General features: G+C 41.4%; 1 protein-coding gene across 1 annotated transcript in view; it reads left to right on the top strand.

Annotated features, from left to right (window-relative positions):
• The window catches only part of B3GLCT (beta 3-glucosyltransferase), an 83,646-nt gene extending 59,535 nt beyond the window's left edge, over positions 1-24,111 (top strand). The window contains exons 12-15 of the mRNA XM_064493228.1: positions 1,672-1,771; positions 8,669-8,788; positions 13,249-13,393; positions 22,087-24,111. Of these exons, the coding sequence (XP_064349298.1) occupies positions 1,672-1,771; positions 8,669-8,788; positions 13,249-13,393; positions 22,087-22,254 (533 nt within the window). The 3' untranslated portion in view covers positions 22,255-24,111. The remainder of the gene's footprint in view (positions 1-1,671; positions 1,772-8,668; positions 8,789-13,248; positions 13,394-22,086) is intronic.
• The last annotated feature ends 918 nt before the right edge of the window (positions 24,112-25,029 follow it).

The following is a 25,029-nucleotide window of genomic DNA, read 5'->3' as shown; positions in this document are numbered from 1 at the left end:
ATAATATATTTTTGGTACCTTCATAATTCATTGTGGCCATAATGGGGTGTTCAAAGTTAATTTATCATCTTCCCCTACAAAGCATCTCTTCATTTAATTGTAGCAGTTTATCCAGCCAGGACTGTTACCCAGCTGCCGTGTGCCAGCCACTGTTAGACACTGAGGCAAAAAGGAATGAAGCTGACAGTTTCTGTCCTCCTGGAGCTTATGGTCTGTGACAGTCTGGGGCACATCTTGTTTGTACTTCTCAGGAGCATTTAACCACATTCTACACTGTATACATGCAGTAAAAGCTCACCTACATGTATGTCCATATATTAATATTTTAATTAGTAAATTGGAAGTACACCTGCTTTTCTCTTCAGATTGCAGGCTTTCTAATTAGAAACGTTCTTTATTTCAAAAAACAGGAGTAGAAATTTGACTATTTCATCTTCAGATGCTCTTTGTTCATCTTAATTTTTATCCTGTGTTCCTGCCACATTTTTTTCTTTAGTTTTCTGGTTCCCTCAAACCCTTTCATGAATGAAAAAAATAAAAGTATTAAGTTGATTATCTTGTTCTACAGAGTAATTTGTCTTGAGTAGTTTATGGTAGTGTCACCCAGAATGCCTTGACTGATAAAGTACAACGTAGAATCAGGTGTGTCAGTGCTGTAATTATCTGTAATCCCGACAAGGTTAGTAAATGTATTGCTGAGTCTGTCTGTTGCTGTCTGTTTTAGAAAAAGGATTTAGACTGAATTTTCTTTTGTTCTTTTTTTGTTTCTGTTAATCTTGCTTTTTAGACTTTAAGTTGACTATAATAATCATTTTTTCGTTGATGCATTCCTCATCTGATTTTAGTCTGACCTTATTATTTCTCATATTTATATTCTACTTTCTCCAAAGGTAATTTGAGATGGCTTTCAAGGGTATATACCATAATGGTTAAAAGTACACACAGGGATCAAGAATACAGAAAATGAAGGTTAAATCGAGTGGTTTGTTCTCTGTTGTATAACCAAATACTTTGTTGAAATGAGGGGTTTATTCTTACTTACCAACTTAAGTTCTCTTCCCAAGCGTTTTATTGTTATCCTGGCCCCAGCATTTTCCATTAAAGCATCGATATCTGTTGGCGTCTAAGGGGCTGTGACTCTGTCTCAGGTAGCATGTATCTTTAATGCATATCCTAGAACTGGCCGCCATATCTGGCATATTAGAAACTTAATAGCAAATATTTGTAAAATAAATAAGTGAAGGTATAGTACTACATTTTGGTACCATTGTTTCATTTGAGTTTCTACTGTTTCCTTCAGGATACAGTAAATCTGAGGAGAGATGTCAAGCACCTGTAATTTCTGTGAGGCTTACAGCTCTCTTGTTTGTCTGGAGGGAAATTAGTCCCACTTGTGCTTGACCTTGTGTAAGTCCCCTCACCTCCTAGGTCTTCAGTCCCTTGTGTGTGAAATGAATCACTTTGACTTTGTGATCTCTAAAGTTCCCACTGGTTCACTATGCCTATGGAAATTAGAAAAGGCTTATTTTTCACATTTCAAATTCTTAAGGTGTATGTCAGCATTTAAGCTTTTACTTGTCACATTTTAAAACTTTTAAGTTTTAAATATATATGATTTATATATATTTTAAGAAAGATAATGAATTTTAAGTTTCTTTTCATCTTTCCTAGGTCATTGTGGAAAGACATTTGCCATTTTGGAAAGGTTTCTGAATCACAGCCACGACAGAGTAGCCTGGTTAGTCATCCTGGATGATGACACGCTGATAAGGTACGGAGTAGGTACGGAGTCTTTCTTGTCCTCGGGTGGCTTTAAATGCTACATAGATTCACAGTCAGAAACAATGATGGGTACTTACGCTTCTGGCCAAGATGGAGTAACAGGGACTGGATTTACCCTCCCATCTGAAACAACCCCCCAAAAGGATACAATGTATCAAATAGGTGTGTTTTGTTTTTTAAATACTGACATTAGGCAACAAGGTACAGTGATCATGAGACACAGGAAGCAAGTAGGGTGAGTCCTCTGACAGCCCCAGGTAACTGCCTTATGAGAGTTTCCACAGTCCTGCTCAGGGAGGGGAACCCAGGTGGAACCCAGCCGAACCCCTGAGCTGAAGTGATGAAGCTGAGAGTCTGGGGAGACCAAAGCCATTAGAGCTGCAGGGCAGAGCACGGGAAAGGAGAAGCTGCACAGAAAGAGCACTGGAGACTATGGAGACTCCCCTGAAGTATTCAGCAGAGTATGTGTGAGGAGACTCCCAGAGGCTGGGGAAAGAACCAACCCAGATGACCAGAGGGAGTGGTGCCCAGCCCTCCCACAGGGCTGAATATGGTACCTGGTCCCACCAGCCTGCCCGGAAAACCCTTGATTCACAGTATTGGGTAGAGTTTATAGAAGGGTCTTACTTTAACAGTGAGAAATAGCTAACCCTAGACTAAGCACTGCTTTGGTCTTGCCTGACAAATAGTAAAGCAAGACCCCAAAAGACCGAACTGTTTCTAAGTCACTGGCCTGCATCCAAGAACAAAGCTCAAGAATATATACAGAAATACAAAACCATCCAGCACCCAACAAGGTAAAATTTACAGTATCTGTGGTTGAAATGGAGGAGGCCATGAAGTCTAACACAGGTATAACTGGAGTCCCTGATGGAAGCAACTCAATAGAACAGAAATAATATTTAAATTACCAGAAATAAAAGACAATCTTAATTTGTATATTGAAAGGGCCTAGCTGGTGCCGGGGAAAACTGGACTGAGATCATCAGCTTCTTCCCATATCCTAGTAATACAACTGGATTTTGATAATTAAGTCCTCCGAGTCTCTGAAGTAAGCTAAAGAGCATGAAAATTAGACGGGCGTCAGACTTCCCAAAATAACGCAAGAAGTGTGATAATGGTGGAGGAGTGTTTTCAACCAACTGAAAGAAACTGTGAGTCAGGGATTTTATATGCAGCTAAGATGTTCTTCCAGTATCAAGGCTGCAGACAAGGTTCTCAGTGCACATGAATTCAGGGAACAGTGTACACGTGTCCTTCCTGAGGAATATATTAGGGAAAGAACTTCATGCAACTAAGATGAAATCTGGACAAAAGGACTGATGGTGAGCATTTCGTATGTTTAACTGTAGAACTAAAAGCAAAATGGGGGTGGGGGCATGGGTAAAGAACAGCGTGTAAATGTATGTTCTGACAAAGCAGAGAGCTTGCAACTTAAAAAAAAAGGAAGGAGAAGGGGACAGTAGGATGAGATCATGGTGAATTGTATGGGTAGCGGATGGAATTCAAAGGAGACTGTGTAGAACTGACAGGCCAAGTAATAAAATGTTAAATAAGGAAGAAGGCATAGTTGAGACATGAAAAGGTAAACAGAAGATAAATACCAGGAAAATAAAACTTTCTAATAGCAAAAATATTTTTAAGAAGCAGAAAAAGACTCACTAAGTAGATAAAGAAACACAGTAAATACAGTATAATACATATAATAATTCAAACAAAGTAATCTTAGTGTTGAAATCAAACATCATCAGTCATATCACTAGATGTGAGTGGGTTTAACTCACCTAATAAAAGAACAGACTTTTCAGATTGGCTCATAAAGCAAACCCCAACTCTGCTTTATATGAAAGACACATAAAACAGTCATTCCAAAAGTCTGACAATAAAGGCTGGGTAAGGTTTGCCAAGCTAGTGGGAACAATAAAGATAAAAAATTTAATTCCCAGCTCAAAAAACTAGGGAAAGAATCACAAAGTCAACTCAAAAAAGCACAAGGAAGAAAATAAGAATTAAGATAAAAGCAGAAATAATGATGTAGAGGTCAAAAAAGCAGAGATCAAACTAATGAACCAAAATTTTGGTTCCTTGAAAAAAAAATTGTATTGAGTGATTCCTAGAAGATACCTGACAACCGCCAAGCGCACAAGAACATATTTAGTTTGCTTCCTTGTGTGTAAGAAAGAAGGGGAAATAAAACACTCCGTAGGCTTATCTTTACACAAAAGGACAGATAAGCCAGAAAATCCTGAAGTAGTTTCTACAGAGGGAGGAGGACAGGGTGGATGGAGGTGGGGGTATGTGACCCTTTTCTGAGTTTATCTCTTAGTTTAGTTATGACTTTGGGAAGCATGCTGATATTTTACCTGTTGAAAAATAAATCCAAGACAGAAGAAAAGTAAACTAGGATGATGAGAAAACTGAAACGGAAGAATATGTGTTCCAGATGAAAACACAATCACACTAAAGGGCAAATAAAACTAATGCAAGTGCTGCTGAGGACAGGACTTAGAGACACCGTCAGGCAGGGGCGGGGCGAGGCGAGGAGTGTCCGCCCCCAGGTGTGCAGCCGGTCTGGTTTCTGGGGCGGGGCGGGGCGGGCAGTCCTGAAGGGCTGTGAGGGACACTGTAGGCCTGAGTAAATGAGTAAGTGGTAGTGGTGTCAGTAGCCAAGGTGCTGTCTGTGGAAGGATTTGGAACAAGCTGGTCAAGGAAGAGCCCCGCGGGAGGGCTGGAAGACTGAAATGGAGAAATCTGCCAGAATTCCTGATTTCCGTTAGACTCATGATTCCTGAAAAGTGTGTGTGTGTGTGTGTGTGTGTGTGTGTGTGTACGTGCGTGCACGCGTGCACGTGTGCACTTGCACACATACATCTTTCTAGTTCTTTCCCCCAGAGAAGAGTAGAATCGAAGACATCCCAGAAGCACCGAGCAGCAGTGACCAGAACTAATAGTGCAATTTCCACCACTAAAAGGAACCAGGCCTTCTCAGAAATACCTGATTTTAAGGCTGAGGCAAGGAAGATAGAGGAAGACGTTTGGAACATTCTTTTTTATACCAAAGAGTAAGGAAATAGGAAGAAAAAAAGTGCATGTCAAGAGGACACAGATGTGAGCTTGAAAAGGTTCCCGCTGGCTGTGAACCTGGGACAAATTGAGCATCAGTATGAGTAAGGACAATAGTGAATTATGAACCATTAAAGTCAGGAATCGGTGAGTTCATGCTGATAATAAGTAAGTAAATAAACCAATAAATGAGGCAGATCAGGCACCACAACAAAATACTGCAGACTGGGGGCTTAAACAACAGAAATTTCCTTCTCACGGTTCTGGAGGTTGGTCCAAGATCGGGGGCTGACAAGGTCGGTTTCTGAGGCCTCTTGGTTTCAGGTGGCCACCACCTTGCCTATGACCTTTTCTCTGTGTGCCATGCAGCAACAGCTCTCTGGTGTCTCTTATAAGGACACTAATTCTGTTGCACCAGGGTCCTATCCTTTTGACATCATTTAACCTTAGTTACCTTCCTAAAGGCCCCACCTCCAGATACGGTCACGTTGTGGGTTAGGACTTCCACATCTGAGTATCGGGGTGCGGGCCATAGTGCGGTCCACAGCAGGCCGGCAGGACAGTGAGGAGTTCTGACTGATAAATGTGGACGGAGTTGGAAAAATCATCTCTTTGCAACCATCATAGTAAAGATTGATTCAGGTTGGAATCATTAATGGATGCTAAACTAGGAGTACATGTTGATGAGGACCTGGGTATTTGCTGGTATTAAAGTATCTGCCCAGAGATTCTGAAAAATAGCAAAGGGAAAACAGTAAGTGTCCAGGGAGAAACCAGGTAGCACCTTGAGTAGGTGATCAAAATAGATAAAAATAGACACTGCCAGTGGAGGGCAGGTGGGTACCACGTGCCAGACAGCAGCACGTTTGTGTTACCGCACCTGGGAGCGCATAACCTGGGCTTTATCATGAGGAAACGCCAGGCGAACCCACCATGAGGATCAGTCTATTAAAGGGGAGGTGCATTTATTTTTAAAAATACCACTGTCGTGAAAGATGAAAGCTGAGGAACTGTTCCAGATGACAGGAGAAAAAAGTGAATGATAAATAAATGCAGTAAGGGTCCTGGGCTGCATCCTGTACTGGAGGGAAAAAATGCTGTAAACAACATTACTGGGTCAGTTGACAGAGTTGGAATATGGTGGTAGCTCAGATACAAGCACGGTGTCAGTGTTCACGACTTTGGATTATAATTCAGGCTGCAGTGAACCTTCATGTCCATGTCTTTGTATAGACATCTGCTTTATCTTGGCCAAATACCTAGGGGCAGGATGGCTGGGACATACAATAGGTTTATGTTTAAACTTGTTAAGAAACTTACTGTCAGTAGTAGTTTTTGAAGTTGCTAACTTGCACTGTTCTTAGAATACACACATTGATGTATTTAGGGGGGGAAAGGCACAATATAATGTCAAATATTTCAGCAAAGGAAATAAAAGTATGTACACATATACATGTATGTATATGTATATATTCATACATACAGGTGTGTGTGTGTGTACATAGAGAGAGACAGAGACAGAGAGAATGATAAAACCCTAAAATGTACTAACAGAATTTTGATGTCACTTGAGCATTTCCATACTGCTTCTCTTCATTTCTGAGCCTCAAATTGCCTGAAATGGTAACTGATTGTTAAATGAGGCTTTTCTCCTGGATCAGGAGCCAGTCCACTTGGCGAGAACTAGAGATCTGCCTGCTGTGGCCACATTCCCCTTTTTAGCAGATAAGGAGTAAGTGATCGTTGTCAGCCTCAGTCTATGCCTCTTCAGCTTTAATGTGATCTTGTGAATATGGAAATGGCTAATGTTGTCAGGAAAAGAAAATCAGATGCAGTGTTAAATCCTAGTTATTTTAACCTCAGAAATTGAGGGTTTAGGGTTTAACTAATAATTGTACAGTATGCAGGAAGAAGGGAGATACTCATTTCTTCTAGGTCAAGAAGTAGACATGTATTTGCCCCAGGGGGCTTTGAGTTTTTCACCAACCAAAGGCTGCGATTTCATTAGAGATCTTTGAGTATCTTGTCCATGACCGAACGGTGAGTTACTAGGTGTCCACACCCTTCCTTGCTTTCTCCTGCCGAGGTATTTATTAGATGCCTTTCTGAAGACTGATTCCAAACTAGGTGCCCAGAATGTTTAACTTCTGTGTCAAAAACACGGTAGGTTTTCAGACACTTTCTGGCCACTTAGAAACCGTCAATGTTATCAGAGCCCTTGACCTTGGGGTAGATATAAAGCTGTTCAGCCAGCTTGTAGACTATGAGCACCTCACTTGTAAGAGACGTTTTTCATACATTATTTTTCTTTTTTTCTTCTCTTCCAGCCTCGGTGTTATTAGCTGGGTGTTTCTGTAAGCTGTGTGAGCGTGGGTGGGAAAAGATGGCTCCTTCCTGTCCACTTCTACTCTGTTTTCTATGACCCCCCCGCCCCCCAGAAAGAGGAAAAGTAAATGAGGGCTGTAGAGCAGTAGTGTTCTAGATGTTAATACTGCTCTTGAGAACAGAATTCATGATTAGTAATTGAGAGAAATCCTTGATATATCGACCTCTTAAGAGATGCATGATGCTCATGAATCACAGGCTTGAGAAACACTAAAATTTACTTTGCCCATTAAAAATATGTAATCCAAATCCAAAGTCACTGGCCGTGGGAAAACTTGTTTCAGGGAATGCTGATTGACGTGAGGGAAGCTAGGATTTTGTATGTGTGACTTGAAAATCTCTAGAAGAAGCAGTGGAAGGACTTTACAAGGCATTCTTTCGTGATACAAGTTCTTAAAACGTGGATAAACTAGCCTTTCTTAACATCAACCTTTGTCTCCACTTTAAAAACATTATTTCTAGATTTTATTTTCCTATGAAATCTTTTTTTCCCATCCTTACAGCAGCCACAGTTGCCAGCACTTTTCTGACCAGCTCATGGGTACTCTCACTGCCCTTTGTAAGCGACCACTGTTGACACAGGACAAAGAAGGATAGGGGGCGGAAGGTACAGACAGAAATAAAGGACCATAGATGAGGGAAGCCTTCCTTGAAGAAGGTACAAGCACACTGGTGCATCATAATCTGAAGGTTAGCCTGGAAAACCTCACTGCTCATGTTCCCTTCCCCACCTGCCAGCGACCTGCCTGACATGGACTTCATCTGTACCTCAAAAGTTCCTTTTTCGGCCATCAAGAATTTTAAAAAATACCAAGGACATCTGAAAAGATGTGACCATCAGTTCACTCTCACTGGGGATCACTGGGGAGCAGTTCCAGTAGAACTGAGCTGTGTGGTACCCAGGACACCTTTACTTCATTAACCTGCCGCCCTGCCCACCCAAACGAGGCCACCACGACTGGCAGGGGCTTTCTTAAAACTGGGGGGGAAGCCCTTGTTTCTCAGTTTCTCTCCTGTTTCCAGTAATGTATGGTGTTCATCAGTTTTTTTTTTTAATCCATTTCTTGTGTAAATCACTTGAATTTCATCTCTAAATGATTTCCTTTTTTAAAAATTGAAGTATAATGAGTTACAATGTGTCAGTTTCCAGTGTACAGCATAATGTTTCAGTCATACATATACATACATATATTCGTTTTCATATTCTTCTTCATTATAGGTTACTACAAGATACTGAATATAGTTCCCTGTGCTACACAGAAGAAATTTGTTTTTTTTTAACTATTTTATATAGAGTAAATATTTCCAAATCTCGAACTCTGAATGTCTCTCCAAGTACTGCATAATATAACCACTGGGCTGTAAGAGCCATAACATACTTACTCTGAACGCACATCTGAATTAAGTAACTGTTGCTTTGTTCGCTTTGGGATCGCAGCATCTCCAGGCTCCGGCACCTGCTGAGCTGCTACGACCCCCGCGAGCCCGTGTTCCTGGGAGAGCGCTACGGCTACGGCCTGGGCGCCGGCGGCTACAGCTACGTCACGGGAGGAGGAGGGTAACTATGAGCTTCCGGCCACACTCTCAGCACACTTCCGCTTCCGGGCCGCAGGGGCGGGTCTGGCGGTGGGATCTGCGCTGCTACGTAAGTGCTCTGCAAACAGCAGCTGTTACTGTGGTAGGAAAGTGAACGTTAAATTTGCTAAATATGAGAAGATCCCACTGTAAAGAATATGTCACTCCTTGAAGAGGCAGTAATATAAGTGCATGTGGAGGTACTTGGGAGAAACGTCCCTGTGGTAGTGATTGCTTTGAGGCAGCTAATTCGTTTTGACTGTTTAAGTGGAAAAAAAAAGTTGGATATAGATTTTAATTTCAGAAAATAAGTCATTAGATTTTTTTAACTATCCAGTGCTTATAAGTCACATTTGGGAAAATAGTGGTATAGAAGTTTAGATTTGAGCAATCAAGTGATACTTGTGGGGGATTTATAGGGTTTAAATACAGTTAAAAATCAGTGCTTTAAAAAAATAAGCATCTGCCTAATCTCTCGGGAAAGATTTTGATTTGATTTACATGGCTAAGTCAGCTAAGCAGTCGTTCTGTTATTTCTATAGTCTTTTGCTATTGGGCTATTTAGGGATAATCTCAGTTTGTTACCACTGTTGTAATGTAAATTCATTCACCAGGTTTTTGTTGAATGTCCACTATGTGCTGGGCAGCATTCATTCTAGTCACTGGATTACAAACATCTGACAGCTGGGACCTGATATTCCTATTTCACAGTCCCCTAGATGAGAGCCGTTTCTGCTGCGAGACCTACTGCATGGTCACCCTCCCAGTGTTCTGGTTGGTCTGGCCCGTTCGGTGGTGACTGTCACGTGGTTATGGAGGTGGCTCTTCTAGTGACGATCCAAGCCTGTGCAGGAGTACTGATCTCTGTTCACCCATCGGCGGCCGTTAGCAGGAGGGCAGGGTCCACATAGGCCTTCGGCCTTGGAAAAGACACTAAAGTGTAAACCTAAGGAGAACTGAGCTGTCGTTAAAACAAGGTTCCGCCATTTGCAGCCTTACAGTAATGTGTTTAGTTTCCTGGGTGAGGTGCTGGTGCCCATTGGCCAGAACTTTTGACTTTTGCAAGGGACGCTGTTATTTGTATGAGATTTATATGTTCTGTAGCACGAAGATTTTACTATACACGGCCTCCTGGTCTCTTCTGCTCGTCCTCCACTCCGTGTGTCCTCCACGCCACAGAGACCTGGATGGAAGCACATCTGATCCTCTTGCTCGCTGTCAGGCCTGCGCTGCCTTCCCACTGCCTTTAGTGTAAACTCTTTCCTACTCTGGCATCCGAATAAGACATGATCATTCAGATTTCAACAAGAGTCAAGCTGATCTGGGATTAGGCCTCAGTCGTAACCACTTGTAGCTGCCTAATCTCCAGCCTCCCGGGTGCCGCTGAGATCACGGGGCTAAGCCTCCAGCAGGCCTCTCCTTCCCCCCTCCCGCCCCCAGACCCACTTAAAGCTGCCACCACTTGCTGCTCCCCTGGGCAGGGGTCCTCTCTAGAAACTGGCTCATCTAGGCTTCATATCATTCATCTCTTGAACGATTCCAGAGGCTAATGTGATTTTTATTTTACTTGGATTTTTCTTTGTGTTACCATGGGAGTGAAAGGTTTTGCATCCTTTTGTAACCTCCCACTGCTGTTAGGATAAAGTCCAGATTCCTCATCCAGCTCACCAGGCCTCTTCTGGTCTTAGGAGATGCTTACCTTTTTTGCCTCATTTATCTGCACCTTCATCTTAAAAGAGTTCATACTGAGCCTGTTTCAGTTCTTCAGAGGCACTGTTTTTAACTCTTCCCCCAGATACGGCATCTGCTGGCCCCTACACAGCCTTGTTCCCCCAGCCAGCCTCCTGCCTCTCTCACCTGGCGAATCCCCCTCCTTCTGGACTTGATATCACCATCATTTATGAATTCCTGGAAGCCTCCAGCCTAGTCCAGCCCCTGAAATCTGGGTTTGATGCCTTTCTAATATACTTTCATGGCATATTATGCAAACTATTATCATTTAATTGTCTATTTTCTATTTTCCACCTAGATTATGACTTATTTGAAGGCAGCACCTGTGTTTCATTTCTCATTACATCCTTACTTGCTAGCATGAGGACTCACTTTTCACAAGGTACAGTGGATAAATGAATAAACAAGTGCATGAACACTGGTAATGATTCTTACGTAACTAACATGGACCAGTGTATTCTGTTCTTAACAGCACCTTATAGAGATGCATTCTTTATGAGATTGTCCCATATCTACCTTTGATAAAAGCTGCAGACATGATAATTTCTCTAGTATTATAGGAGACTTCTCTGGTGATCTAGCTTAATAACCAACACTCTTTTTTAAACAGCAAATCAGGGTTGATTAGTGGCTTGTAAAACCAATTAATGGCTCATAACCATCATTTAAAAATAATGAAATGCAGAATGGAATTGAATAAAATAGAAATACCATAGTGTATCACATGTAGTAAAAGTAGTATTGTTACGTGATTTTCTCAGTTTTATGCACATACATACACACATACACAAAACATAAACTACTACTTATAAAATGTGTGTGTTTTCTCACTGTGGCTTACAGTCAAGTTTTGGAAAGCCATTGCCTTAAACCCTCCCTCTTAAGCCCCACTTATCAGAGCTAAGCCAGGAGAGTGGACGCCAGCGATTTACGTGCAGATATTTGGTATTGTTTGGAAACTGAGAACTTTGCACTATTTGAATCCAGGCTGTCTGTGTTTTTGCCTTGTTGCTTACTCCTTAAGTTTGGGTATTTGGAGGCAAGTAGTGCAATAACTGTTTTCTTTTTTGAAAATACTTACTTGTGTATATTTGGGTAGGAAGCTGTGATCAGGATGTCATTAGTCTTTCTGGCAGCCCCCTTGGAAGAGGCCCTGGCAGTGGTGCCCAGAGACAGCCATGACCTGTCCGTCTGCTCGGAGCCCAGGAGTGGGCGGGCTGCTTCTGACCCACGCTGCCGTCTGTACGTGCTCTTGATTTGTGGGTGTGCCCTTGAGGCAGTCCCTGCCTCCCACTTCAGGCTTTCTTATTTCTAAAATTAGTATATTGCATATTAAAGGAAATCATATTATTAGTCTCATAGCCTTTCAATATCTTTTTAATACTTAAAAGTTGGCAGAACAGACATACGATGATATAACTGGTAATTTTCCATTTTGGATGGTAGACCGGGCTGGCCTTTTCTGTCTACTGGCAGAAGAGAGAAAGGAGCATTTTTATTCAGATAGGATTTAAAAGGATAAGATAACAGCTGTGATTGGAATATATTTAGTCACCTATGAAACTTTCCTTGACTGGGCATCGGGTAGACATTCTAAGGGAGAGGTCTGTTTATGGCCAACACAAGTCCTCTCACAGGCTCCTTTCCCGGGCTTGGCCAGTAAAGCAGGAATTTGACTCAGCACATAGGTGTGAGCCAGAGTCACTGGGGGACCCTAGACTTTCTAAGAGAAAGGCAGTTTATGGTAAGTTTTCAGACTTGCAGCTTGCTCCCTTTTGTATAGTTCATAATCACTTTTTTCTTCTTGTGCAGTTGTATTTCCTTGTATCATCTTAAATAACGAGCTGCTTCCTCTTGTCCAGTCATATTCCATGGAGGCTTCTGACATCTTAGCGCGGGCAGGGAGCACTGCCAGCCTAGGGTCAGAAGTGGCAGTCACAGGGCACTGAACTGAGCCCCGCAGAGCAGGAATCAGCGTGTTTGCGTCAGGGACTGCGTTCAGGCTCTGTCCTCTTTCCCTTCCTACTAGATGGATTCATAAAACTTCCCCCTTCCTCGGGATGATCTTTGCAAAGGCGGCTTTGTTCTCATTTGTTGGATCATCAAACTCTTATTGAGGGCTTACTGTATGTGAGGCCCTGTATTTGCCTGTGGGAATATATGGATACATTTTAGACAGTTTTGCTTTCAAGAAAATTGTTGCTTAGTGGGAATGAACTTGTGAACCATGTCAGCCCCCTCAGCCCCATCAGCTACTGGGTTATTCATGAAGCCAGACGGGAAGCCAGAAACCAATCTATATTTTAAAAAGAGAATTTATTGCAAGAACTTGGTACAGAAGTACTGGCAAGGGCTGAGGGATAAAAGGGAGCAGGTGGCCTTACCTGGAGCTCAGTCACTATGGGAAATGCTGTCCCCTGAGGCTGGAGGAGCAAAGGGTGCTGGTTTCTGGTGCTGCTGCTGCTGTCGGGTTAACAACACTGCATCTGGGGCTGGCCCAGGGCTGGCCCCCACTGCTGCTTTGGCATCGTCACTGCCGCTCTGCCACCTCATGTTTCTGTGACAAACACTTCCCCTGGAATAACTGTTAAATGTAAAACTCTGCTCTGTCAATGTCTTTATCAGACACGGGGCTGAGAGCGCTATTTCCTTACTCAGATCACTGCTCGGGAGGAGCTGCTCTAACTGCCTTCTCTGTCTGCATCCCCCCAGGATGGTCTTCAGCAGAGAGGCAATCAGGAGACTTCTCGCCAGCAAGTGTCGCTGCTACAGCAATGATGCTCCGGATGATATGGTCCTGGGGATGTGCTTCAGCGGGTTAGGGATCCCTGTGACACACAGCCCGCTCTTCCATCAGGTGAGAAGAATGTTCTTAGTCCGACCTCAGGGGGAGAGAGGGGGATCTTCCTCTCACTTAAGGGTCCTGCTTCTTTCCCTTCACCTGTTCTGGAAACAACCTTAAGAACCATGTGGACAGGCTCCAGGGGGAAATCCTTAACAGACCTCTTTGTCCAGAGGGTTGGTGCTGTACCAGGTGCAGCATGAAGATGGAAGGCAGAAACATCTAGAAAACGAAATGGTGTTTGACCAGCATCCTTGCATGTAGGACCAGGTAAAGGCTGTTTGTTTTCTTTCTTTTTTTCTTTTGAGTTAAAAAAAATGATGGCATTTAAAAATTATCCAGTGCTATTTAGAAAATATACAGGACTGATCTAATACTGTCTTGCTGGCCACCAAGTGTGTGTCAGCGTACACTGTCCTCAGTTTTTACAGTCTCCATTGGCTACCTTTTTGCTGGGCTTTCTCCCCTTTGCTTGCTATTAAACTGAGTGGCTAAACTTAATTAAATTTCAGTGTACTATCTCAATATGCATATATTCTGGAGGCTATAGAAAAGCAGAGCTGAGATGATGTTTATCAGGGGTGGTTGGTGCTAACAGTGTCACTGTCCTGCAGTGTAGGGTCTGAAGGGAATCCTTCTGCATTATTTATAGAAGTTTTTTTTTTCTCTTAAGAATCAGGTCAGTGTATGATAATGTAAGAATAGCAGCTATACTTAGACTAAAAATAACCACAGCCCACACTCATTTAATGCTCTCCTTTAAGAAACTCAGTAAAGCTTTTTGAAATTTGAAATATTTGAGTGCATGTATATTTTAAGTGCCCTCCCTTATGTTGAAAATATAGTCCTCATGCTTTATTTAACAACCAATAGCAAAAACTATGACAGCAGCACAGGAAACGGGCCTGACAGAGACAGCACTACGGAAGTTCACCTGAACAAGGCAAAGACAGTGCATTATCAAGAGAGGCAGAATCCTCTTCTGCTTTCTTGAGGACTGCAAAGGAGGATAAAAATAGACTGTTGTAATACGAAACGTATGAGAAATCTCCTTCTTGGTACCACTCAGAAGGTACTTTTCCATCTTTTAAACCCTTGAGTCTGTGTGTGGTGGTGTTATGACTTAGAAAAGCAAGTTAGCCTCTTACCCTCTTTTGATGTATCTCATAACGTTTCACTCACAGAAAAAGAAAAGGAAGGGTACTTAAAACTGTTGGTGTATAGGGGAAATAATTTACTATTGTTTACATCACAGTCTTGGGTTTTTACAGCAGCCTTTTTTACTTAGGGAAGAATACGCTAGTAAATGAGATGCTAAGGGAAAAAGGAAGGAGAGTACTCCTTGAGTAAAAGTCCTTTGAAGATAATTTTAAAATAAAAAAAAATTGTTTCCCATACTTTAAAACTCTTGATTTCTCTAATTCACCTAATAAATTTTAAACCTTTCCAAAGTTGTAAAGTATGCTCAAAACCTATCCTCCCCATGGACACTGCTTTATCTTCCAACTCTTAAGCCTCTTTTAAGAGAGTCTGCTTTGATTTGGACATTACCTTCCATTTGTAATGTTTGAACACTGGTCCAAACCGTGTATTTGTTCATACTGAGAAAGAGATATGAGACAGAGAGAAAACCCAGGATTCCTGAGGAGTTAGTGGGCATGTGGAAACAAGCTCAGATACAAAGTTGCCTGGGCCACATTCCTTCTCTTTTTAGGCAGGGAACGTTATTGTGAAACCACAGGTTTAGAAGGAGGCCTCAAGGAATGTCCAGTCTGTCCCTCTGTGTTAAAAACAAAATCTCTAGAGAATGTGGTTTTCTGTTCTTCCAACATTATATGCCTCTGATGGGTGTGGCAACATGCAATGGCCAGTGAATCCTCTGCACAAAATTGTCAAAACAACCACTTCAGGACTCTGAGAGTCAACCAGAAGCACTGAGAAGCATTAACTCCTGAAAATCTACTATAGCTCTGGGTAACAGCAACAGAGCCTGAGGCCTTTCTGTCTGAATCCCCCTACCCAAGCCCTCTTCCATCCCTGTTTGGTTGGAGAGGGCAGCAGCAGTTTCACCAGTATGGGCCTGGTGGGAAAAAAACAATAGGTTTGCTGTCAGAGTTGTGGGCTTGACTTGTGGGAGAGATGAACACCCACAGATACGTCAACTAAAGCTGTCAAACTAGGGTAGGAAACAAACAAGAAAAGCCGGCATCTTCACTGGCCTGGGGTTGTAGTCTCAGTTATCGTGAAGGGAAACCTTTATTACAGCTAAAATATCAAGAAAAAGATTTAAATGTATACTAAAAAGATTTTAATGAAAAAATGCCAATAAAGGAAGAAGAGATGGACAAAAAATGAGACATGTAAAAAACAATGGCATATAGAATGGCAAATGGCTGATGAAGATAGAGCTACATCAAGTATTACATGATTATAAGTGGACTGGATACCCTAGTCAAAAGGCAGAGATTGTCAGACTGGATAAAAAGCATGATTGACTGTATGTTGTGTATGAGAGTCAAGTACACTTCAGATTCATAGACGCAAACAGGTTGCATATAAAAGGATGGGGAAGGATACACCCTGCAAACAGTTGGTTATAGAGCACTTGAGTGGCTGCAGTAGCATTAAACACAATAGATTTTAAGAACAGAAATATTACTAGAGAGAGAGTGGGGCACTTCATGACAAAAGGTCAATACATCAAGAAGATAAAATAATTGTAAATGTATATATACACTAACAACAGACCTTCAAAGTACATGAAATAGAACTGAAGAGAAAAATAGGTTAAGTATTAACTACTTGACCTGACAACAACAGAATGAACATTCTTTTCAAGTACACATGGAACATTCTTCAGGACAGACCATATGCTAAGTCGTAAAACAAGTCTCAATAAATGTAACAGGACTGAAAACATACACAGTTATGTTGGGAATTCCCCCAATATTTGGAAATGAGACAACACACTTTTAAATGACCCATGGGTCAAAGAAGAAATCATAAGGAAAATTAGAAAATACCTTGAATGAAAATGTATCAAAAATTTGTGTGCAGCTGTTGTAGGGATTAAAGGAAATTTATAGTTTTAAACATAATCTAAGTTTCTACATTGAGAAGCAAAAGAATTATATTAAACATGAACTATGTGAAATAAAAGAAGTATTAAAAGTTAGAGCATAATCCAACGAACTAGAAAACAGAAAAACAGTAGAGAAAAATCAATTAAGCCAAAAATTAGTTCTTTTGGAAAGATCAACTACTTTGGTAAACCTTTAGCTCACTGCACCAAGAGAAAAAGAAGACATGAATTGCCAAAACCAGAAATGAAAGAGAGGCATCATTATAAACCCTACCAAAATTAGCCAACAAATTAGACAATTTAAATGAAATGGAGAAGTTTCTAGAATCACACTTTTTAAGCAATCTTATTTCTCCAGGAGGAACAGAAAATGTATTTAAACTTACATACATGGACGAAATTAGAGAACTGAGCATGCTTCCCAACTCATTTCATGAGGCCAGCGTTGACCTAGTATGTCAGAGATGAACGTTGTATCCCTACAGCAAGCACGAAGAAAATGACTAAAATTATATAGCAAAAAAATAACAAAGGGATTAAAATGGTACATCAGAAAAGTAAACTACCAGCAATGTTACTCCTGAACAGAGGTGCAAAAACCCTTAATCAAATATTAACAAGTTGAAGCCAGCAGTATACTAAAGGGGTTATATGACATGACCAAGTCATGCTCATCACAGGGATGCAAGGCTTGTTTAACACCCAAGGTCAATGATTATTATATGAATAATGAATGAAAAACACATGATCCTCTCAGTAGACACAGAAAAACTGTTCGATGAAATCTAACACCGCTTCATGATAAAAAAAAAAATAATAAGCAGACAGAAAAACAAAAAACTGTTTCAACAAATAGAACTTCCTCAACCTGATAAAATGAAGATCAGGAGCAAGGCAGACATATCCAGCCTCAGCACTTTTACTCACCCCTGTATTTAGAGGTTCTCACCAGCGCAGTAAAGCAAAAAAAGAAATACAAGGATACAGATTGGAAAGGAGGAAGTAAAACTGTCTCTACCCACAGACAGCATGATCTTGTATGTAGAAAATCCTAAGAATCTATCAAATACTGCTAAGAGAAATTAAGATGTGAATAAATTGAGATACAGACAGTTTTTATGTATTAAAAAACTAGCAATTTCCTTGATCTTTTAATATTCATTTTAAAATTTATTAATTTATTTCATTCATTTAAAATTTACTTTATTACTTTTATTCTGAATGCTGGCATGAAATGGTCTGGATCAGAGACAGCTTTTTAAATTAAATACCTCACAGTAAATAATAAGAGCATCTTGCCCACACCCCCACTGCCCCTTTGACCTAGTTTTTGCCTCTAGGGCAAGATGAGAGCGAAGTCAGTTATCCTACACTGGTGACCAGATACTCCACAGGCAAGCGATTAGGAAATTTTGTTTTCTCTGCTTATAAAGGTGAAGGAGGCAGCTGTCCCTTTCAGTCCTTACTTCAGCACTTTACTATGCAAATAGTTTCTCCAAGGGCCTCATTCTTCCTTGAAATGTAAATGTATCCCTCCGGTAGTAGTGGGTAGTAGTGTTCAGGTCTTCCTGGCGCTTCAAGGCTTAATTTAGGGACGGAGTTCAGGGCTATGACCACTGGCCTTCTCCCAGAGATGAAGGGGGTTTTACTCTCGTTTTGGATCACAGCAGTTAACTAGAAAATGACTACAATTTAATTCTCATGGAATGTGAGATATTTATAGTGGGCTAAGGCTCTTTTACAGGACACAGTCATGCAGGGAAATTTTGTCTCCCTGTATTCCCCAAATTGATCTATAGATTTGGTGTAATCATATCAAAAGCACAGCAGCAGGCTTCTTTATAAAAACTCACAAGCTTATCCTAAAATGTATATGGAAATACAAAACAGTTTTTTAAAAAAGAGCTCAAAGTGGGAGGATTTACACTTACATGATTTTGAAACTTACTATAAACCTCCAATAATCGGGACAATGTGAAATTAGTATAAGGATAAACATATATATCAAAGGAATGGGACAGATTCTAGAAATAAACCCTCCCATTTATGGTAAACTGATTTTTAACAAAGATGCCAAGGCAAGTCAGTGGGGAAATGGGACAGTGGTGCTGGAACAATTATAGCCACATACAAAAAGTGAACTTAGAACCTTACCTGACACTATACACAGAAATTACCCGAGATGGATCACAGTACAAAATACAAGCTCTAAAGTTACAAGCTTCTGGAAGGAAACAGGGAGAATAGTTCTTTGTGGCCTCAGTTTAGGCAGAGATCTCTTACAGCATCAAAGGCATGATCTAGAAAGGGAAAATTCATAAACTTAACTTCATGTAAATTAAAAACCTGTGTTCTTTGAAAGATATCATTAAGAAAATGAAAAAAAGTACAGGGCAAGTGGCATAATGGATAATGTGTCTGACTATGGATCAGAGGAAAATGAAAACACAAAATAAAACACAGGAAGTCATGGCTGGGAGAAGTATTTGCTAATCATGTATCTGATGAAAGATTTGTGTCCAGAAATATATAACAATCTCTTACAACTGCATAAAGAAACAAACCACTCTGTTTAAAATGGGCTAAGATTTGAATAGATGTTACACTGAAGAAGTGAAGGAAATGGCTAATGAGCACATGAAAAAGCGTGCAACGTTACTGGTCGTTAAGGAAATGTAACGAGATCACTGTGAGGCCCCACCACATGTCTGCTGCACTGGCTGTGAGCAGAAAGCAGAGCATACCATGGACGCTCTGTCCACAAGAACACAGGAAAACTGGCTCTCTCAGACACTGCTGGTGGGAATATGAAATACAGGCACTTTGGGAATGTTTTGGTAGTTTAAGTTAAACATACTTGTAGTAGGCAGTTTATGACATGGACCCCAATGGTGCCCTCTGAATGCCACCAGCAACCACCCAGTGAGGTTGTGGGTGGATCTTTTCGTCATTGAGCCTTCGGATGAGACCACAGACCCTGAGCTGACACCTTGACTGCAACCGTGAGAGACTGTGAAGCCGTGGCCCAGGCTGCGTGCTGCCCAGAATCCTGAGCCGCGGCAGCTGGGCGTGGTTTGTGTGGTACGTCCATACAGGGCACCACCGCCCAGCTGAGAAAGGAACTAACCTCTGACGTATGCCACAATGCCAAGTGAAGGAAGCCAGGCTCAAACACCCCTATTATGATTCCACTCATAAGAAATTTCTAGGGACCACTGTAGAGACAGCAAATCAGTGGTATCCTAGGTCTGTGAATGAGGGTGAGGACTCGTTGCAAATGCATGCAAGGGAATTTGGGGGGCATGACTATAGAGTTCTGAAACCAGATTTGCGGTTGCCTAGCTCTGGAAATCTGCTAACATTATCCAAACTACCATTCACAGCATTATTGTGTGTGAACTGTGTATGGTATGTAAATCATACCTCAATACAGCTGAGATGAAAATGTGTGTCGAAGAAAATATAGTTTTAACCTTCATTTGCTGCACTCTGTTCACTGTGCTGTAAGGAGAAGATTTTAATTTTGCCCAGTGTGTGTTCTCCTCATGCAGTTTCAGCCATCTCTCTCTCTCTCTCTCTCTGGGTACACAGCTTCCCACCATGCTCCCCTCTGTTACCCAGCCCTCCTTCCTCACCCTGACTCTGCCTGCTTGGGATTTCCTTTTGGCCTTTTCACAGACGTGTGATTTTTAGAAGCTAAATGGACTTCTCAGTGTCACAGATGCCTCTCTGGATGCATCCTACTTTTTTCATTTGGTTTTGTTCTTTTCCATGAGCTCATCTGTCAGAAATGATGAGCACATCCTAGAGCTTAATAAGCCAGGTCTTCACTTGCATAGATGGCTCCTGAGATGCAACTAATCACTTCTGGAATCTGCATTAATAGAGGGAAAGATATTATGGATTTATTTTTTTCCTGTTAGATGTATTTGTATCTCCAATAGTTGACTTTTAAATGTGAAAAACAAGCAACGATTCATTTCCATTGCTTTAATTTTTTTCTCCTGAGACCATTGTGGAATTATCTGAGAACTGAATTGAGACTTTGTTTCTCCTAGGTTTTCTTCTCTGCTGGTAAATTCTCAGAGAGCATTGCAAATAAACCCCATGTAATATATGAATTCCCTCAGCTAATATTCAAAACTTTCTCAAGTCATTTAGAATCTATTCTAGTATGTAATTTTGGTCTCTGTCTCACTGTATTTCCCTTAAAAAGTCTCTTCCTAGAATTTTAACTTCATGAACACTTAGAATTTTTAAAGGATAGTACCGTGACCATTATGAAAGTTCTCCCCTACATTATTTTGAAGTCTTCCTCACAGATATTATCATTTGACCCTCAGCTGAGCAGCATACTTGTGCCACCGCTGGATAAAGCCTCCCAAAGCGGCTAGGGCAGCTAAAGCCTCTGACGACCCTGGACAGGCTGAGGTGCTGGCAGGACACTGGCCTAGGAGCTGGGCACCTGCTCTCACCCCCATTCCAACATTTGCAAGTCATGTTACCCCAAGAAAGTTATAACTTCTGTGAGCTCTGGCTTCCTCATTTATGAACTGGGGAGGAATCATGCTGCTCTGACCATCTTGCGAAGTTTGTTTCAAGGACTAAATAAGAACATTTAATGAAGGTATTTTGTAAACCATTTAAGAGAGTTTACTCGTATCAAAAATTTAGATGGAATGTAATAAAGTATTAGCCTAGAGAAGATCTGTTTCTAAATGTATCACATCTAGGTTTAATAAAGTCAAGACTACTTCAGTACTGGTAACCCAGTGAGTTACTATATGACACAGATGGGCTTTATACATTTGTAAACAAGATAAGCTTTGAGAGAAGATGGATGCTTTGCTCAGAGAAAACAAAATGTATCTGGTTTCAGTTTCCTTCCATACCCTGGAGGTTACTTTTTCAGTCTCATTTTAGGCTATATCTGATTCTGCTTACATTTCATTTTTTCAAAAGTTCTGGAGAATTCTGAAATGATAGTAATGCAAAAACTTTCTAGGTCCTATTGCAGACTATTTCAGGTTACTCAAATTTCCAAGGACACCTCTGGAACCAGGCTGGATATTCAGGTAGGAAGAGAGTAGGAGCTACTGCACCCTTCTCCCTGACGAGCTCCACGTTTCCCTGCTCTGAGAGACACCCGCTGATTCCACGTCAGGGCAGCAGACAGGCAATGCGAAGCCTGGAAACCCCTTGCCCCACGCCTCCACACACATGTATGGCCAGAGTTTTAGTTTTTTTAGACCTAAGAAATGACAGATTTTCTGCCTTTTTGCAGAAGGCATAATTGTAACTCAAATGACTTACCAAGGGAAACTTTTCATAATTATTACCACAGTTGAGGAATCTCCCAGAGGTGTGACTATGAAACACAGAAGCAAAAAGCGATGTGTTTCAAGCGATGCACTTGGGGTGTGAAAGTAACTGGAGACATAGAAGCAAAGAGCCTACAGTTAGAGGGAAGATTTTAGTGGGAAGGATTTTCTTCTTGCTTTTAGATTCCCATAACCAACATCAGCTACTGACGGAAAGCAACGGTTTCATGCACTGAGATGCTATTCTGAAGCAAGACTGTCCTCAGTGAGCCAGAGAGCGGCCTTCTCTGTTCTTCTTCCCGCAGGCCCGGCCCGTGGACTACCCCAAGGACTACCTGTCCCACCAGGTCCCCATTTCCTTCCACAAACACTGGAACATCGATCCAGTGAAGGTCTACTTCGCGTGGTTGGCACCCAGTGAGGAAGACAGAGCCCAGCAGGAGACACAGAAAGGCTTCAAAGAGGAGCTATAAGGCCTGGCGCCGGGAGCCCAGGCAGGATGCGAGGCAGAGACCGGCCTCGTCCTGCTGCGGTCCTCATGCTCACGCGCGACACGGGGCACGGCGGCTTCCTGACTTTAGGTGGAAATTACTGGATGGTAATTTCTGAGTTGGGGGGGAGGAGTCATAGGGAAAACAGATTTTTTTTTCCTGAGAGAAATCACTTCCTTTTGCATTACGCGGCTGTTGTAATACGCAGTGATTACTGTGTGTTTTTCAAGCTGTAAAACAGCAGCTTTGTTTCTGTCACAGGAAAAGAAATGGCACCAAAGTCTCCATCCTGCTCTCTCTCCTTTGTAACGGAGGTTTCAGTTGGGCGTGAGGCTGGAGAGACGTGACTGTCTGTCGTCATACGTGTAAAATAAAGAAGAGGGGAAGTCTGCTGATCTGGGTATTACAATGGGGTGAACTTTTTAACCGTATTATTGATGATTGAAATTATTTCCTGGTAACTCACTAGGAATATTGCTGTATTAAGGATCATTCATAAACCATCATAAAAGTCTAGTGATGAAAAATCCCCTGGAGTCTGTAATCAGGGTTGTTATGTTTTATCTATTTTTCTGTTTGTGCCTCATAAAAAGAGAATAAGAAGCCTGCGAGCGTGTTCTACTTCTTTAGAGGTTTGTCTGTGTTCCATTTCTCCCTGAAGCCCTATCTTTACGACCTACTTGTAACACAAGTGTGCTCGCTGCCGCCAGAAAACAGTGTTCTCAACATTTAAAAACAGCGTCATGTTTTATTCAAGTCACTGAGCTCTGTGTAAGTCTCGGGAAGTGAATTAAATTAATTTTACATGGTACTTTACTCTTATTTTTATTTGTATGTTACTTAATGATTCTCTCCAGACTCAGAATAGGCCCCCCAGTGTACCCTGAAGCCCCAGTTGGGGTACCAAATGGTGATTTGGCAGTTTCCCCAGGCTCTTAAAGAATGAAATTTGAAAACGGTATTTTGAAGCAGCTCTAATTTCCACATCATGTCTTTAATATATTATTAAATACATCATTAATTTGTAAAGAATACTCTGTAATTTAACGTTTTAATTATATAATTCAGTTTTCTAAAGATATTTGTGTGAAATTTGATTTTGATACGTCTTAAAACTAATTTTGGTATAGTAAAATACTTTCCTCTTTTTTTTAAATAAAAATTTCTATTCATTAACTTTGCATGTAATGTTTTTCTAGCCAAGCACAGGGTTTTAAAGCCATGCCACCAAAAGTACCCGTGTTTGTGTTTTTAACAGCACATTCTTCTTGCAGCTTATATGCGACTGACTGCCAAAGTGATGCAATAGTATTTACCATTTTTCCAAACTAGCAAATACTTGGACGGGTATGTTTTCAGTGATAACTGAATGCATTGGATTCATTTCTGTGAAAGTGGATTTTGTGGCCTGTCCAAGAAACGGATCAGGGATTATCAGCTGGATAAGAAGCGCCCTAAGGACTTATGGATCCGGGCAAGCTGTTGCTGATGACATCAGCTTTGTTGTCAGAGCCGGCATTACTGTCACTGTTACGCCCGTCATGTCATTGGTAGTAACACTCCTGGAGGGCCTGGCTGCCCAACCAGGGGGGAAGAGCCTTCACGTCCCACCCCTGCCTGCCAGCCGAACACGCTGCCAGAAAACAGCGTGTTCACGCGACAGGCTGGTCCTGGCGTCTCTACATGAAGACCCATGTCAAGCTTTCTCTGTGTATCATGATCAGTGCCTTCTACTGATACCGGAGCACCTTCTCTGGTACCTTTAGGTGTTTTGTTAATTATGTTCACTTTTTGGAACTGTGTAAGCCTAACCCCAAATAAAAGATGTTTGCCTATGTTTCTGATTTCTCAAGTGTATTTATTAGTCCAGGTAGAGTGGGAGTGGGGAGGGGCATGGGGACAAGGGATGAAATGAATCAGAGAAAAAAGTTGGCAGCTCAGTAAACACAGTTTTCAGCAAGAAAAATTAATAAAATCCTATCTTTTTTCAGAGAAAACCATCAGACTCTGAAGATATATTTATACTAAGTATAAACGCTTATCTATTTTATTATACATTGGTGATATTCTGGAACTGATTCTTATAGAATTCATATTTTAAGAACTAGTTTTGAATCTGAACTTTCCTGGACAGATATTGTCCTATTCATACTTTCTTTGCCTTTTAAATAGGAATTTACTGCAAACGTCTGTTTTTATACTGGGGATGTCAACGTCAAGGAATTATAGGTGGAACCATGGAAAGCCGTTTTTCCATCTAAGCCTGTTCTGCTGATACAGCCAAAGCAAGTTGTCTGACTATGTAGGATTTTTACATCTAGCCACTGAGTCAGAAATCCAGACACAGACACAGCCTTTATAGACTGGGAACACAGAACAGCAGCGGGCTAGGCTGCAAGTGATGGAGTGCACAGGTATGTAAACAGCAGAGCTCTCTGAGTTTCTTGCTTTATTGAATACCTTCAGTGCTTCCACATCCATATCCGCTGGAATTGTTCATAATTGTCTCCTCTGCTAGAGTGACATTTGTAAGAATGCTTCTACTGTCTTCTATTCAGAGACACAACTTCCGTAGACTACTATGAATCAATCAGTAGATTCATCAAGCGACTATTCATTAAACCCCCACTGTGTGCCAGCCCTTCCAGGACGCCCCTTGCCTGTCCTGCTCACCAGTCTCTCCCAGGCATCTCTGAACGCCTGGCACTATTGGTGCTATTGTTTTATGTTCCCAAGCTTCCTATAAACATGGCACCT

This window comes from Camelus dromedarius, chromosome 13 (assembly GCF_036321535.1).
Source record: "Camelus dromedarius isolate mCamDro1 chromosome 13, mCamDro1.pat, whole genome shotgun sequence".
NCBI classification, from domain to species: domain Eukaryota; kingdom Metazoa; phylum Chordata; class Mammalia; order Artiodactyla; family Camelidae; genus Camelus; species Camelus dromedarius.
Note: the sequence above shows the minus strand (reverse complement) of the source record. Positions and strands in the feature narration are given on the sequence as shown.